The 16480-nt window shown below is 36.2% G+C and overlaps 1 protein-coding gene across 1 annotated transcript in view; it reads left to right on the top strand.

Moving 5' to 3' along the window:
• Positions 1–16480, top strand: part of TMEM135 (transmembrane protein 135) — a 240976-nt gene that overhangs the window by 97451 nt on the left and 127045 nt on the right. The window contains exon 5 of the mRNA XM_037142832.2: positions 3–68. Within this exon, the coding sequence (XP_036998727.1) occupies positions 3–68 (66 nt within the window). The remainder of the gene's footprint in view (positions 1–2; positions 69–16480) is intronic.

Genomic DNA, 16480 nt, shown 5'->3' on the forward strand with positions numbered 1-16480 from the left:
AGGCCACAGAAACACTATTTAGAATGGGTGTAGCAAGAGGAACCATCACAACGTTAAGGAATGGAGAAGTAAGATGAGAATTTTGATATAATTATTAGTCTTTAATTCGTAGAATGCCATTTTAAAGTGGGGTGAATTCTGTGATGCTTCATGTAACAAATGGAGAAATACCTGTTGTACATAATAGTACATAATAGTAATTAAATCTGACCTAAAAATCTATTTTAAATAATTCAGTGATATTGAAACTTGATTTTGGGCTGAAAATGAATTGCTAAGCCTTTAATCTTTCATTATGAATGGTTTTTATGCTGAAAAGCAAATGACATTTAATACCGACTTCTGCAAATATATATATATATATTTGGTAATCCCATACCTTTCTTGTTTTTCCCATTTTATATTCTGCAGATCTGGTTCTTCTTATGTAGGGTAAAATAATTGAAAATGTTGCCATTTATTACAGAAAAATAGAGAAGGAGAGGGTTGGGGAGAAAAAGGGAGGGCAGAGAAATTGAATTTAGTCTGTTCTTTCTTGTAGTTGAGGCTCAATCAGGATGGAGATTCTAAGTTTTGACTTTTGTAAATGTTTCCACCAATTCTTAAAAAAACAATTCTACCATCTGAAATAAATTTTCATTCAAAATTATTGCCAACCTAATTACCACTCTGCTTTATAAAATTTGCGGGTCAATATATCTGCTTGTTAGGTGAAAATATACAGTCAATTTGGAAATCATATACTCTTAAGTGGCAAAATCACTTTGGTATTAATTTGTAACATATTTTTTGGATGAAAAGACCTAAGTGACCCCTTTGCATTCGTAACAGACCGTGGTATGTGGTGCCATTTTAAGTAAAGAAAATATTCCCTTTTCCATTAATAAAGTCAAACATATTTATCTGTATAGATTGTGTCAAAATGAATTTCAGATTTTAGTATTTACTATGCATTTTCTCATGGGGGAATGAACTATTGAACTTTATCTTCTATAATAAGAAGGTTGAAAAAATGTACACAAGGCAGTTTTATAAGAAATCTTGTGAGCACACCAGTGCATATTGGAGATGTCCATATTTTATCTAACGGTGGGGAAGGAGTTAAAGCAGCTGGCTTTTGAGCTGTGTCTCCCCCAGACTGCTTCAGGTGACTAACCCAGTTGACAGGCATTAGTGTCAGACAAGGTTTTAAGCACTCTGTAACCTTCACTTTCTTAAATGAGATCGTAACTGTAAGATGCACATTTTCCCTCTTACATTTTAAGATCCCTAAAAATAGAATGTGTTTTCTAATCACTGGCACCTCATAGCCATCATTTACTATTTTTCACATTCTAACACCTCTAAAATTATGAGCTTTCTTATGTCTGTGATACCTTGGAGTTGGTAATATATGATAATATTTTGTAGTTAAAAAAAAGAGTGACATGTACTATATATTCAGTAAATGGTAGTTAGGGTAGGCCACTAGTTAGTTTTAATTATTTGACTTTTGGAAATAGATAGTTAAAACAAAACAAATACAACACATTCTTGGATCTGTGTATGCAAGTGCCGTACACCTGTTGGGGGCGGTGGCCGTCTGAGTGCTATATAATATGGTTAGAGGAACCTCCTCTCTGCTGGAGGAGGCAGTCGTACTATATCACTACTGAAAACATCTGGACAGGGTAGAAATGCTTAGTTTGGGTGGAGTCTGGAAGTAATTGGAATCCAGATTCTACTTGGAACGTGCGGAATTTTAGTCAAAGCAATAGTAGAGTTTGTTTGAGAGTATGAAATAGACTAAAAGGTTAAGAGTATAATGGATTATTTAAAACAGAAGCTGAAATCACCATGTTTATCATAATGGACAATTTTTGATAATACTCAGGGGGGGAGAGGGGCAGGGAATTTGCTTGTCCCACAGCATTTAAAAAACTGCAAAATTATCTGTTAAGCGGGATTAATAAGTAACCCCATGACAGTTATATCAGGTAGGAGAAATAAAGGCCGGTATTTCCAAATTACAAAAATATCAGTCTTTGAGAATATTTGTTACCTGGATGCATGATGACCCTGAACTCGGCTTGTCTACCCTTCTTTGTATTCCATCCATCACTAAGCGTACATTTGTCTACCTAATTGGACACTACTATTCGGATGTTGTGAGAAATATTGAAACCAGAAAACATGGTTCTTCTCTCTCAAAGTAGGAAGGTAGTTTTTGAAAAGTTTGCAACTTACTTTATAAATTATAATGAATCTTTGGAGGGTTTCAGTCTCCAGGGGTGTCCAGCCTTTTGGTGTCTCTGGACCACACTGGAAAAGAAGAGCTGTCTTCGGCCACACATTAAATACATTGTGACACGTGAGCACACACAAAAATCTCACAATGTTTTAAGTAAATTTATCATTTTGTTCTGGGCCATATTCAGAGCCATCCTGAGCGGCATGCAGCCCGCAGGCTTCCGGTTGGACACTCCTGGAGCAACAAAGTGATATATTATCTTTTATAATCTTCATCATAACTCTGCAAGGGAGTAATTATTATGCCCATTTTTTAGATAAATTGAGTCTCGCAGAAGTTAAACATTTCACCTATGATCAAACAGCCAGGAAATGGGAGAGCTGGGATCTGAACCCCAGTGTGACTCCAAAGCCCATTCATTCCACTATACAATGTGGTCTGTCTCAATGTCATTCACTTACTTAGAGTTTTCTAGTCATTCATTTGTCCTATAGTTTGACAGTGGAAAAACAGCATAGTAGCTAATACTCCGAGATTATGTAGTCAGCCAGATTTTAATGCATTCTATTTATCACTGTTGTTTTTTCATGTGCGTAGTGTATGACTTAAAGTGAATGAGATAAAACACTGACTCTTCACAATTCTATTTTGTGACTAGATGCTGAACCATGTGGATATATTCTTTGTCCAGTCCTGTGTATGTGCTAGCTGGATTTTTATATCTCTGTTAAGTTACATAAGCTAGAAAGTAGATGATTTTCTGGGTAGAAATTTTAAAAATGTGTTTATTTGGGGGGGGCTCACATAAAATTATCACTATCAATAAATAGTTATTGAATGTGCTTGTCTTAAAAATTATACTTTCATAATTTCTTTAGGAAAGGTATCCTATCTTTAGCTTTTCAGGTATTTACGTACAGGGTGAAACAAGTACTTTATTAAAAGATAAAGTTACTCTTTTAAATTTTTGTATTTTAAAATTTACTGTGTTTTTTTTTTTGGTATAACTTGAGACACAATTAAGCCAGACATTGCTGTTTTTTTAATTAAATTATTCTTAATTCATAGTTTTGAAAGAGAACAAAGCTTAGCAATTCTTTCCCACAGGAAGGTAGGATTTCAAACTGTAGTCTTAATTAAATCCTTTGCCGTCTGTTTATCAGCTGACACTGTCCAGTTCTGACAGTAATAACAAGGAATCAGTGAATGTAGAAGAAACCAAATAGAGACTTTTATAGATAGTAAATTGATTTATCTATTGTAACTTTATAATTTTTTAATTTTATGAATTTTTAAAATATCAGGCATATCTGTTGTCATTTTTTCAAAATGTTTAGTTTTCACATCTATGTTTCTAGCACTACATTTGAAATTTTTGAGAAATTCATGAAAGGAAGGAGAAATAATCATTGTTATTTAGTAAGTATTTTTTGAGTACTTCCTATGTTTCTGACATTGTTTTATGTGCCTGCAATCCATCAATAAGCAAAACAAAATATTCTTACTTTGGGGAGCTTATATTCTAGCCCATTAATAATTTACGTTCTAATTATGGAAGAAAATAGATACAGGCATAGCAACTAGATAGTGATTACAATGATCAAGCTTCAGAAGACAGTATGAGCAAGTATATGGCTTAAAAGTAGAAGTAATATAAATGATGAAGGAAGAAATAAATATTTACAGTAGGGTTAACTTAGTTCAGAAGATTGCATAGGAGGCACACCTTAAACTGGGCCTTCACGAAATTTAGGAGCATAATCGGAGGAGAGAGGTCAACAGGCGCTGCCAGCCCTGGCCAGGCAGCTCAGTTGGTAGAGCATCGTCCCAGGAGGTTGTGGGTTGGATCCCTGGACAGGGCACATACAGTAATCAACTAATGAATGTATCAATAGGTAGAACAACAAAACAACAAGTCAGTGTTTTTTTCCCCCTCCCCTTCTCTCCCCATCTCTCTAAAATCAATAAATATATATTTTAAAAAGACATAGCCAGTTAGGAGAAACAATATAAAAGGGAACATAGTTGAGAGATAAGGAGACATAACTTTCTTTATTAAAGATTTTATTGATTTACTTTTACAGAGAGGGGAAAGGAGGCAGAAAAAGAGGAAAGAAACATCAATGTGTGGTTGCCTCTTACGTGCCCCCCTACACGGGATCTGGCCCACAACCCAGGCATATGCTCTGACTGGGAATTGAACTGGTGACCCTTTGCTTCACAGGCTGGTGCTCAATCCACCAAACCACACCAGCCAGGGCAGGAGACATATGCTGATGTAGAGTCAAAAAGGAAAGGGGAAGACGTTGTGGTGTTGAAGGGAAGTAACATTTGCTGAGTGCCTTTCCTAGGTACTTCATAATTAGTTCCTTTTTATATCAAACAACTTTCTATTTTAGATACTTTTATCACCGTTTTTCACAAACATGATATTTGAGCTTCAAGAAAGTATTTTTTTAAATATCATACTTCCTTGAAAATTTGCTATTTCAATCCTTATGATACTGATTAAACTTGTAGAAGCAAGAATTAATACTTGATCTTCCTCCCAAGTGGAGTAGCCAGCCTGGTGTGGTGGAAAGGGCACTCTCTAGTCTGCATGTCAGCTGACCTGGGTTCTCTTCAGGCTTTGCTAGCTGTGTGATCTTGGGCAATGAACTTCTCACCACTTCAGATTCATACTTTAGAAAAATAGTTGATCAGGTGATCTTTAAGGTCTTCTATAGCTTTAACATTTTCTACTAATAGGCAGCTTTGTAACCCTTTCTTTTTCTGTGGTTCTCAGCCTTGACTGTGCATGAGAATTGCACACGGAGCTCTGTATAATTGTAGGTGCACAGTCTCCATCCCCAAAGACTGCACCCATTAGGTTTAGTCCAGGGCTCTAGTATCTGTCTTTGTTAAAACACCCTCTGATATTAATGCTTAGCCACTTTTGTGAAGTACTGTCTTAGAGAAGTATCTTTCAATCTTATGTCTTTTTCTGAACTCAAGGAATGTACAATTTGAGTAAGATGAACACATAAAGAAATAGCAAAGAAATTTGAAGTGTATTTGGAGATTTTGTATATAAAGTAGAACTCAGTAGCATGGACTGTTGCTGTCTGGGAAAGTTGGATGTGGGATGTGACCCCCTATCCTACTTTTTGTTTTGTTTTGTTTTACGTTACTGCGTGGTGTTAGGTATTTGTATGTTTTGTTAGAATGGAAACCTATTTTGTCTTTCTGGAACATGCTTTAAATAAGTATTGAATAATTATAGACTATTAAGTTTTAATATAATTGCTAAAATGAGGGCAGTAGGATCTCTTTGGATTTCTGTTTCTTCAGGTTTAATATATAATAAGTTGTACCTGCTTAGCATATAATAAAGATTGCAGTGTATATATGTTAGGTGAACAAGTAACATTTATTTAGAAAGATGTTATTGGCAAATACTGCTTTCATCTAATCAACTGTAAGTTTAAGATAAATGCGATCATAAATAACTACCTCTATAGATTTGTGTATATATATATATATATATATATGCTTGTGTGTGTGTGTATGTATGTATATGTATTAGGGAAATTTTATTTCAAAATCATGAAGTTTATAAAGTAATATATTTTTTGACATCAAATTTTTTCATGATTTAAGGAATATTTGGAGACTGAAATCTATGTATTTGATACTTTTATTCATGAAGTTAATATTTTTCATTAACAATTAATCTTTATTATTATCTTTTAAATTTTTCTTAAATTTGTTTGGGAGGCATTTGTTAATAAACTTAGATTGGTTTCAATGTACCATTCTGTAATACATCATCTGGGTATTGTATTATGTTGACCACCCAACAAGTCTTTTTCTGTCATCACTTATCACCCTTCCCCTCTTACACCTTCCCCACCCCCCTTTCCTTGTAACCATTGTACTGTTGTTTGTGTCTATCATGAAGTTAATTGGTTGTCCAGATATTAAGATTCATTTCCAACATTGTTGAAATCATGTTAGGGTCATATTGAGTTTAATATAATATTTAAAGGATTTTCTTTGTTTTGAATGTGAATTCTTTATATAAGGAAACCTAGAAATAACTGTAATACATTTATGTTTCTAAATGAAATCTGTTTTTCTTAGTTATAATAACTATTATCTTTTACCATTTCTCTTTTAATATCATCTCAGGAAACACATGTCTTTAATTGGTAAAGCATTAGCACTTTAAATAGTGAAGTCTCTGAAGTCTGGTGGCTGGTAGAATGCCAGTAACTAGCAGCTTATAAAGGCTAATTAAATAAGCAGATATTTACTGAGAGGATCTTAAAGGTGGATGTGACATATGGTACTGGAATCAGATTCCATGTCCCTTTGCTTTTCTTTCTTTCTTAAATATTAATTGAGCACTAGGCTTTACACTAGGTGTGGCGCTCTTAACTGTATGTAAAACTGAAATGGTTTCTGCTCTTCGGAAGCTTTATAGTCTAGTGGCTGAGTCCATAACCTGCTACTTGACCTTGCCACTCAGTATCTTCTCCTGTAAATGGGATAAAAGCATCCACTTCCTGTGAGAAATAAATGAGATAATATATATCAAGCAGCCAGCACAATGGCATAAAGCAAATATTTTTGAGTTTAGCTTATACCAAATAATAACTGTTTTTTATTTAATTAAATATGAAGGGGTTTTTTGTTCTTTAAATTAGCGTGACTGTAGGGAGATCTTGGGATTGTGATTACTTATAACTGTGTGAACTGAGACTTGGTAGTGAAAAACAGACCAGATATTTTGAGAATCAATGGCTACGTTAATAGCAGTGTTATTGGTAGTTTTGAATGATCATTTCCTTCCTGTGTGACTGAAGATATTTAGGTCACCATATACTGTCATTGCCTCTGCTGTCCAGTGACAATAGCTCAGCGACATACAGAGTGTATGTTTAGTTACATACTTGGAGTATACTATTCAACCAAATTTTGCTGATTATGATTTTGTTTCTACATATAGAATAAACACAGCAGGGAGAAGTGCGGTGTTATAGAAAAACTGACAGGTACAAACGAACACAAGAATCCTATTTAAAAACATGTAGCCCTGGCTGGTGTGGCTCAGTGGATTGAGCACTGGAAGCAAACGGTGGCCAGTTCGATTCCCAGTCTGGGCCCATGCCTGGGTTGCAGGCCAGGTCCCCAGTGGGGGGGGGTTTGTGAGAGGCAACCACACATTGGTGTTTCTCTCCTTTCTTTCTCCCTCCCTTCCCCTTTCTCTAAAAATAAATAAATAAAATATATATTTTTAAAGCAGGTAAAGTCATTACATAATGAAAACTAAGCTCTGATAATTGTAAGATTTAGTTGGGCGAAAGTCCCACTGAGAATGGTGAGACTCTGACCTTTCAGAAATACAGACTGAAGCTCAGGTGATTCTGTCAAGAAAAGCTGGGTTATGTCTTCTGCAATAAAACCTCTGATTTATGAATTGTATTTTAACAAGAAGAAAATATTAAGGTGTTTTACACATGTCCATTACCACTGAAATATGTTAATTTGATTGTCTTCCTCCCATATCCTCATATCATCTGAGGAAAAAGAAAAAAGAATTCTCACCATTCTGGTTGTTCCCAAATAACTTGTCTATTATTTTTTTCTTCTGGGAGTGATTTCTAAGTTGTATGTTAATTGATAAGCTATATAAATAATATATTAGAAATCAGCCCAGAAAAGTTATTATGTTATTTTTCTGTCAAGCAGATGGCAGAGTATAGCTGTTTTTTAAAAAGCTAGATCAGGAGTGAACCATAGAAATGAAGATCACATGGAGGGTTAGCAACAGGGGAGTGGGAGAAGGAGAAGCAGGGAGAAGGTACAGAAAATAAGTAGCACAGACAGTAGATAGAAAATAGATGGGGGGAGGGTAAGAATAGTAGGGGAAATACAGAATCTAAAGAACTTGAGACACGTGTTCATGAACTAAAGGGGGGAATGGTGGGGGAGCAATGTGCAGGGTGGAGGGGAATGGAGAGGGGAAATAGAACAAATGTAATGGCATAATCAATAGAATAAAAATATATATATTAAAAAAGCTATCTGTAAAATATGTATAGTATTGAGACAAGGAAAGATTAAGGCCTCGGGAATTTTTATAACAAGCAAGGTATATACAAGGAAATTGCAAAGCTCTTTCTAATGAAATGGGAAGTTATCTCTGTCTGAGGTACCTGGAGCTGCTGGTTATTATTTTCAAGTGATGAAACTTTATTAAAGGAGGCTTCAAAGTAGTTGTGGAATTGCTACCTTGCTCATTAAAAAAGTTGTTTTTCTTAATAGCCATAAATCTGCATGGTATAACTATTGAATTGCCAGAGGCAGAAAACTAGTCTAAGTAACATCTTGATGTATTTTTTTCAGTTTTTCAATTCTATGAATTAAAACAACATGTTACATTTTGCCAGGTGCTTAGAAAATTTAGAATCCATGCCAGAATTGCATTATAAAACACTGAGCTTAAGAACTTGTATTTTATTCTTGCTGAAATATTTTATCTTTGTCACTAAATGTACCTCAAATGACTCATCATGTTATGTGCTGTGGGATTTTGTGCTCCTGGTGAACAAATTGAGTTTATTTGGAAATTTCTGGTGCAGACAAAGAAGGCCAAGGGCCAAAGTGAGGTTTCAAAAATGTCGTACCACAGTGTTTAAGCCTGGTGGTCTTGTCTATACCAACTCTGCATGTGCCTTTCTACATGAGATAATTATCTTCTGAAATGCCCTTATTTTCTTCATAATAGTAACTCTTTTGATTTAAATAAAATAAATAAATAAATGTGCCACAATTTTGTCCTTAAAGAAAATAAACAAAATCTGGACAATATCTGGCTAACTATGGAACACTTAAGTTTTATTTTTCAAAAATTGGAAGGGGGTCTTAAGATAAACATCAATTTTTATTTTGATCCTAATAAGAAGAACATTAGTCCAGGAAAGCAATTATTTCCACATGGGTAAGGCCAGTCTCAACCACTCCTCGTCCGTCAACTGCTCACCGAACTTAAACTTGCTTACCTTGGTTTACATAGCTAAATGTGGTTGAATGCATTAGAAAAGGGAGGCGCAAGTTAAAAATATTCAGATATTAGCACATAGAAAATACTTCCTTGCATAAAGCATACTAAAGGGATTTTGTGTGTAATATTCAGCAGTAATTTAAACTTTTTGAATTACCAAAGAAATTTAATTTTATACACACATGTATATATAATTATTATCATTTTGTTTGTACATCTTTTTTCTTTGTTGACTCTTCACAGTGTTCTTAATAGGTGAGTTTGCTATGTAGAGACAAGTATTGCTGCTGGTGGTTGAATAGGGTTGTGGTCAAGCAAAACAGAGGATTTGTATTGTGATGGGGCTGATTATTCCAGTGATCAGCCCTGATCCTAAAGCTGTCACACGAGTTACTTCACTCTGGTGGATTTGTATTGTGATGGGGCTAATTATTCCAGTGATCAGCCCTGATCCTAAAGCTGTCACATGAGTTACTTCACTCTGGTCGCTCAGGAAATTTTAAGTATTCTTGAAGCTGTGTGCCAGAAACTGCGAACAAAGACCAGATACATTTTTTATTACAGCACAATCTAAGATGTGCTTTGTGTGAACATTTTTTACATATAGAATATACAATATGTAGCCTTTCCTGTCTTCTTTCACTTAACATGTTCTTAAGGTTCATCCATATCAGTTTTCTTTTTCATGACTAAATAGTATTTCCTTATGGATATTTTGTTTATTTATTAACTAGTTAATGAAGATTTGGATTGTCTCTAGTTTTTGGCTGTATGCATAGTTTTGTGAGCATTTGCATAGAAGTCTTTGTGTTGACATATATGTAAATGTCTCTTGGCTTGATAACTAAGAGTGGAATTACTAGGCTATATGAGTAACTTTTTAAGAAAAGTGGCTACACCATTTTATATTCACAATATCAATAGACAAGGCATCCAGTTTGTCAGCATTTTTGCCAATATTTGGTATTATCAGTCTTTTTGATTATGCCATTCTAGATAGATGTAGTGATCTCTCTTTCATTGTGGTTGTAATTTTCATTTCCCTGACGACTAATGATGTTGGATATCCTTTTTTGTGCCTATTAGTCATTTGTGTATCTTTGATGAAATGTCTAGAAATTCTGGATACAGATCTCTTATTAAATATAATTTGAAAATACCTTTTTCCAAGTCCATAGTCAGTTTTTCTATTTTCTAAGTCATACTTTTTTGAAAAGAAAAGGCTCTAAATTTTGATAAAGTTTCATACATTAATTTTGTTGTAACATATCTAAGAATTTTTTTGTAACCCTGGGTCACAAAGGTTTTCTTCTATATTTTTTTGAGAAATGTTATGGTTTTGGGTTTTATATTTAGATACGTGGTCCATTTCGAGTTGATTTCTGCATGTGAGTTGAAACAGAGATTCACCTGTTTATTTTGCATATGTATATCCAATTGTCCTAGCAGCATTTGTTGAAAAAAGTCTTTGTCTATTGGATTAACTAGTCAAAAATCAATTGATCTTAGAAGAGTTCATTTCTGGAAATTTTGTGATTCTGGTTCCACTAACGTGGAGGAAGCACAGTCTCTCTCTCACTGGTTAAAACTAAAAACCCTGAACAGAATACATAAAGCAACTGTCTGAGATCTCTAAAGAGTAAATAATAGAAGAGATTTGGGGAAGGCCAAAAAGTGTGACTGACACCAGTATTTCCTGTTCTCCCCCCCCACCATCCTTTATCTCCTGACTTGGGGTTCCGGGGAATCCCCTATTCTTGATCTACACAATGGATTCAGACAGAAAAGCTCCGAGAGAAACCCCCTCGCTCTCTGTATGTGGTCAGAGACCTGGAAAGGTGTAGACTGTGCATGAAGGAGACTGTGCAGAAAATTACCATTTTCTTTTTATGTTCTCTATTTCGGTTCTGTTCTTCTGATTAGGACTGCAGGCAGGCTCCCATCAGGAGGCTGCCCTCAGCCGCAGTGGCAGCTATGCAGCCATTTACCGCTGAATGGTAATCTGTCTCTTTGACCAGAGAAACTGAGAAGGGGGCTCCTGTAGTCCAAGAAGTGTGGGGAGAGTATCTGTTGGTTTTTCCTTCTTTCTTTCTCTCCACTTCACCCCTGAGACAGATGTAGTTGCAGGAAATGTACGATGATGGTATGACAGTCAAAAACCCTACGTAGGCAGAGGATCAGTGAAAGGGGTCTGGGAGACAGAATATGGGAAAAATCACAGAGAGGCAGGAGGCAGAGAAAAAGATGACCCACATCTGCGTGTGAAGTCTGAAACTCACCCCTGAGCTGGACATACGTGAAAGCCCTTTGCAGAGCCGTAACACAGGTTTTGGGAACTGAGCTACAGCATGGCCCTCCGCCCCTGGGTGGCACGCACGGGGATATGGTGAGTAGCACTGAAAAGACCTGGGGAACAGAAAATGGTATTGAAACCACAGCCCACAGCAGGTGATTCTGGACTTGTGTTTGGAACCTAATTGGGTTGATTGCCTACAACAACAACAAAAATAGCAACAAAAACAACAACAATTAAATTTTCCAGGGGACAAAAAGTCTTTAATGTGACCAAGAGTGTCATAATAAAAGTCCGTAGGGTACAATCTAAAAATATTTGACATACCAAGAACCAGGGAAATTATAACAAATTGTAGGAAAAACAGCAATCAACATGCCAATCCTGAGATGATCTCTATTTTAGAATTTTAATAAAAAGTGCGAACACTTTCGACATGAATGGGAAAACTGAAGAGCTCAGCAAAGAAAAAGAAATCATAAGAAGAGCCAAATTCAGATTTTTGGACAGGAAATTAAAATAACATGTTAAATATTAAAACTAAAAATGCACTAGATGACTTCAGTAGCAGAGTGTAGAAGACAGAGGAAAAAATGTGCAGTTGAAGAAAGCTCAATAGTAATTGTGAGAAAAAGACTGAAAAAAGAAGCACAAAGGTGAAGAACCTGAAGGAAATAGTAAAGGTTTAATATTTGTGTCATAAGTGTTTTACAAGGGAAGCAGAGATTGTGGAGAAAAAGAAAATGTTTAGCGCTGCCTGGTGTATCTCAGTGGATTGAGTGTGGGCTGTGAACCAAAGGGTCCCTGGTTCGATTCCCAGTCAGGGCACATGCCTGGGTTGCAGGCCAGGTCCCCAGTGGGGGCCACATGAGAGGCAACCACACATTGATGTTTCTCTAACTCTCTTTCTCCTTCCCTTCCCCTCTTACTAAAAATAAATAAATAAAACCTTAAAGAAAAAAAATGTTTAAAAAATGGCTGAAAACTTTCAAATTTGGTGAAAGACAAACATTTATGCATCCATAAAGCTCACAAGGGGCAATATTGTATGATTCAATTTATATGACATTCTATAAAAGCCAAACTATAGGGATGGGAGGTTGCATTAGCGGTTGGCAGGGGCTGGAGGGTTTGACTACAGAAGGTCAAAATGAGGGAATATTTGGTGACGGAACTGTTCCATATATTGGTACTGGTGTTGGGCACTCAAGTCTGAATTTTTCAAAACCCAGAGAAATGTACACCTTAAAGAGCAAATTTTATTGTATGTAAATTACAAGACAAAAAAATAATGATTAAAACAGAAAATGTGTATTGAAAGGCAATACTGCTCAGAACACTCGTATTCTTCAATTTCTTCTGGACTGTTGAAGATTAAGGAGGTTAGTTGTAAAGATCATTTTTTTCCCTTAGGCTTCTTTCAAGATTTTTTTCTTTATTTTTAATTTTCTCTAGTTTGAAATTGATATGCCCAGGTGGGGTTTGTTTGGTATTTATCCTGTGTAATGTTCTCTGAGCTTGCCGGAACTATTTGGTGTCTGACATTAATTTGGGGAAATTCTCAGTCATTGTTTCAAATATTTCTTCTGTCCCTTTATTCCCATTACGCATATGTTACACCTTTTGTAGTTGTTCGTAGTCCTTGGGTATTCTGTTCTTTTCAGTTTTTGTTCTCTTTGCTTTTCAGTTTTGGAGGTTTCTACTGATGTATCCTTAAGCTCGGAGATTCTTTCCTCAGCCATGTCATCTGCTAATAAGCCCAAGGCGTTCTTCATGTCTGTTACAGTACTTTTTATCTCTAGCATTTCTCTTTGGTTATTTCTTAACATTCCCATCTCTCTGCTTACATTGCCCATCTGTCTTTTGCATGTTGTTGACTGTACCCACGAGGGCCCTTAGAATATTAAACATAGTTGTTTTCGATTCCTGGTTTGATGATTGCAACGTCTGTGCCATATCTGGTACTGATGCTTGTTTAGTCTCTTCATACGGTGTTTTTTGCCATTTAGTATGTTTTGTGCTTTTTCTTCTTGACAGCTGGGCATGACACACTGCATAAAAGGAACTGCTGTAAATAGGACTAGTGATGTGCTGGTGAAGTGCAGGAGGGGGGAAGCATTCTGTAGTCCTGTGATGAAGTCTCCGTCTTTTAGTGAGCCTGTGCCTCTGGACTGTGAACTTCACAAGTGTTTCTGTTCCTTCATTTGGTTTTTTCTTTTCAACCTGCTCAGGTGCCACAGGATGGCTCAAGTGGGCTGGAGTCGTATGTGTTGTATGTTGGGTATTTCCCTTTGCCCAGTATAGTTAGGTTCTGATAATATCAGATAAATCCTCTGATGGAGGGTTTAGTTTCTGGTTAACTAGTTTCTCCTGAGGGCCAGATCTTGTTAAGAACAGAGTGCTCTGGCCCTGGCTGGTGTAGCTCAGTGGATTGAACTTGGGCTGTGAACCAAAGGGTCACATGTTCAATTCTCAGTTAGGACACATAGCCAGGTTGTGGGTCAGGTCCCCAGTAGGGGGCATGTGAAAGTCAACTGCACATTGATGTTTCTCTCCCTTTCTTTCTCCCTCCTTCCCCCTCTCTAAAAATAAATAAAATCTTAAAAATAAAAGAACAGAGTGCTCTGGCTAATTTCAACGTGGTTCCTTTTTCTTTTATTTTTCCTATGCCTGGAAGCACAGGGGGATTTTTCTCTGAAATTTATTGTGAGAACGTAGTCAACTTCTGGGAGGTAAAACTCACACAAGTGTGAGGGCCTCCCTAGACTGGATTTCCCTGGAGTTTTTAGCTCTCAGACTTGTCCACACGGAACCGCCAGCAATTCATTCAATTTCATTTGAGGTTTTCCTACACCAGCCCTGGTTTCTGTGGCTTCCTGCTTAGGTGAGCCGTGACTCTCTGCATTTGCCAGTCTTTCTTCTGTCTTGAGGGCAGAGGTTTGCCCTGTACCTGCACCTCTCTTACAGATCCAAGAAGAGTTGTTGGTTTTTTTAGTTCGTTCAGCTTTTTGTTATGGTGGAGCAGCATGTGAAACCAGAACTCTTCACATATTCTTTTAGGAGAATCAAATCCTTGTACTCAATATTTCTGTATGATATTGAAGTCTTTTAGTTCATTTTGCGTGAAGGTGCATTTTTTTAAAAATAGAGGATTGATAACATGGAGTATATTTGAAGTGGGTGTAATAAGCCTTGAGATCCTTTAATAAAGTCCAAGAAAGAACTTGAAAAGAATTAGCCAAAAATAAAGATTTAGAATAGAATTTTGAATATGTAATGCTGTTTACCAGTATTAAAATGAAGTCTTTGTTTATCATCTTTCCATGCAGACTTTGTAAGTTTACATGCCCAAATGAAATATATATATGTTTTGTACTTCTTGTTAATAGTAGGCATATACAGTGTACACTTTGTGACTTATATGCTATTTAAAAAAATCTGTATTCAAATTAGGAGGAGGAATATAAACCCAAGTGCTCTGTTGTATGTGTGTTTACATTAAGTTTATGGTTTCGTGTTCATTGCTCAGGCCTCTGATATTGGATGGAAGATTGTGTTTTATGAAATTGAAAGCAAGGTGAATTAGGAGAAGACTACAGACTCAAATACATGTTATGGCTCTGGCAGCTGTTTCAAAGTGTTGTTTATCTTGTGTTTGAAAAATACCAATTTTTGGTTTGCATGGGTTTTGTCAAGGCTACTTTGTCAATTACAGTTGGTATATATTTTTAAAAAACCTTTCCATTATATTTTTACCTTAATGGTAAGTAGAAGAAAACCCTTGAAAAGAAAGTCAACTTATATACTAGATAGAATCTTTTCTATAATTTTCTTAAATATGGTTTATTTCATTAAGACACACATATAAATTAATGTTTTAAATCAGATTTACCTATCATGGTAAGAACTAGTTGCTTCCAAAGAATTATGGTAAAACCGTATGGAGGAGATTGCCTTTTCTTGCGCTGTCTGGGCTGAGCAGCAGTGTGGGGAGGCAGAAACCGGGACTGTGCAGCCTACGACAACCTCGTCTGTCACCACCACTGACGAAAGCAAAGGATCAAGATGTTTGCTTACCTCACAGAATGCAAACAAGCACGTGGTAATAGCTGGCTGTACCATGCCAAAAACATAATGAAAGATTCAAAAGCAAGTGGATATTTGTTGAAAACAAACTGTGCACTTTCCCATTTCTCCCCGTTTTCTTATTCAAACCCTGTTCATTGCTCCTGGGAGACTCCTCCAAGCTGTTGCCTGTCCTGGGGAAGCGCTTGCTTTCCCCAGCTGGAAGTCATTTGTCCTTGCTCTGAAACATCACAGCACAGTATTTTTACACTCTAACATCCTTCAGTATTTCCTGCATTTACATTTGTTGTTTAGTTTCTTGCCTTAATGTTTCCTGCTAGATTTTAAGCTCTCCAAGGACACTTTTTAATGTTTGATTTTCCTTTGCATTCTGGATAGCACTTTGTACAGAATCCCAATTTATGTTCAATGAGTTAATGGGAGACAAATTGACAATAAATTAAGAGGAAAAAATGAGTGTATGTTTAAGTTACAGTTTCTTGTTCCTGCACAGGGGTAATGGGTGGGAGGTTGTTCAGTCCAGGCATACCTTAGAGGTATTGTGGGTTCAGTTCTAAAAAGCTGCAATCATGTGAGTATTGCAGTAAAGTGAGTCATAATCTTTATACTGGTGGAGGGTGTTGCCTTCCATTTGTTTAGAAAAAGGTAACATTTAAAGTGTAGTAAGGTGAAGTACAGGAAAACAAGGTAAGCCCACGAAGCCTGTAATAATTGCATATACCTGCTATGATAAAATGATTAAAATGGTAGCAACTAGTTAGGGTGCTGTGAATGGTAGGTGATGAAAAATATGTGTCAGGGGGCAGGAATTTGCATCTCCTTA

This window comes from Artibeus jamaicensis, unplaced genomic scaffold, assembly GCF_021234435.1.
Source record: "Artibeus jamaicensis isolate MK-2021 breed Jamaican fruit bat unplaced genomic scaffold, CSHL_Jam_final contig_64, whole genome shotgun sequence".
Taxonomy (NCBI): Eukaryota; Metazoa; Chordata; class Mammalia; order Chiroptera; family Phyllostomidae; genus Artibeus; species Artibeus jamaicensis.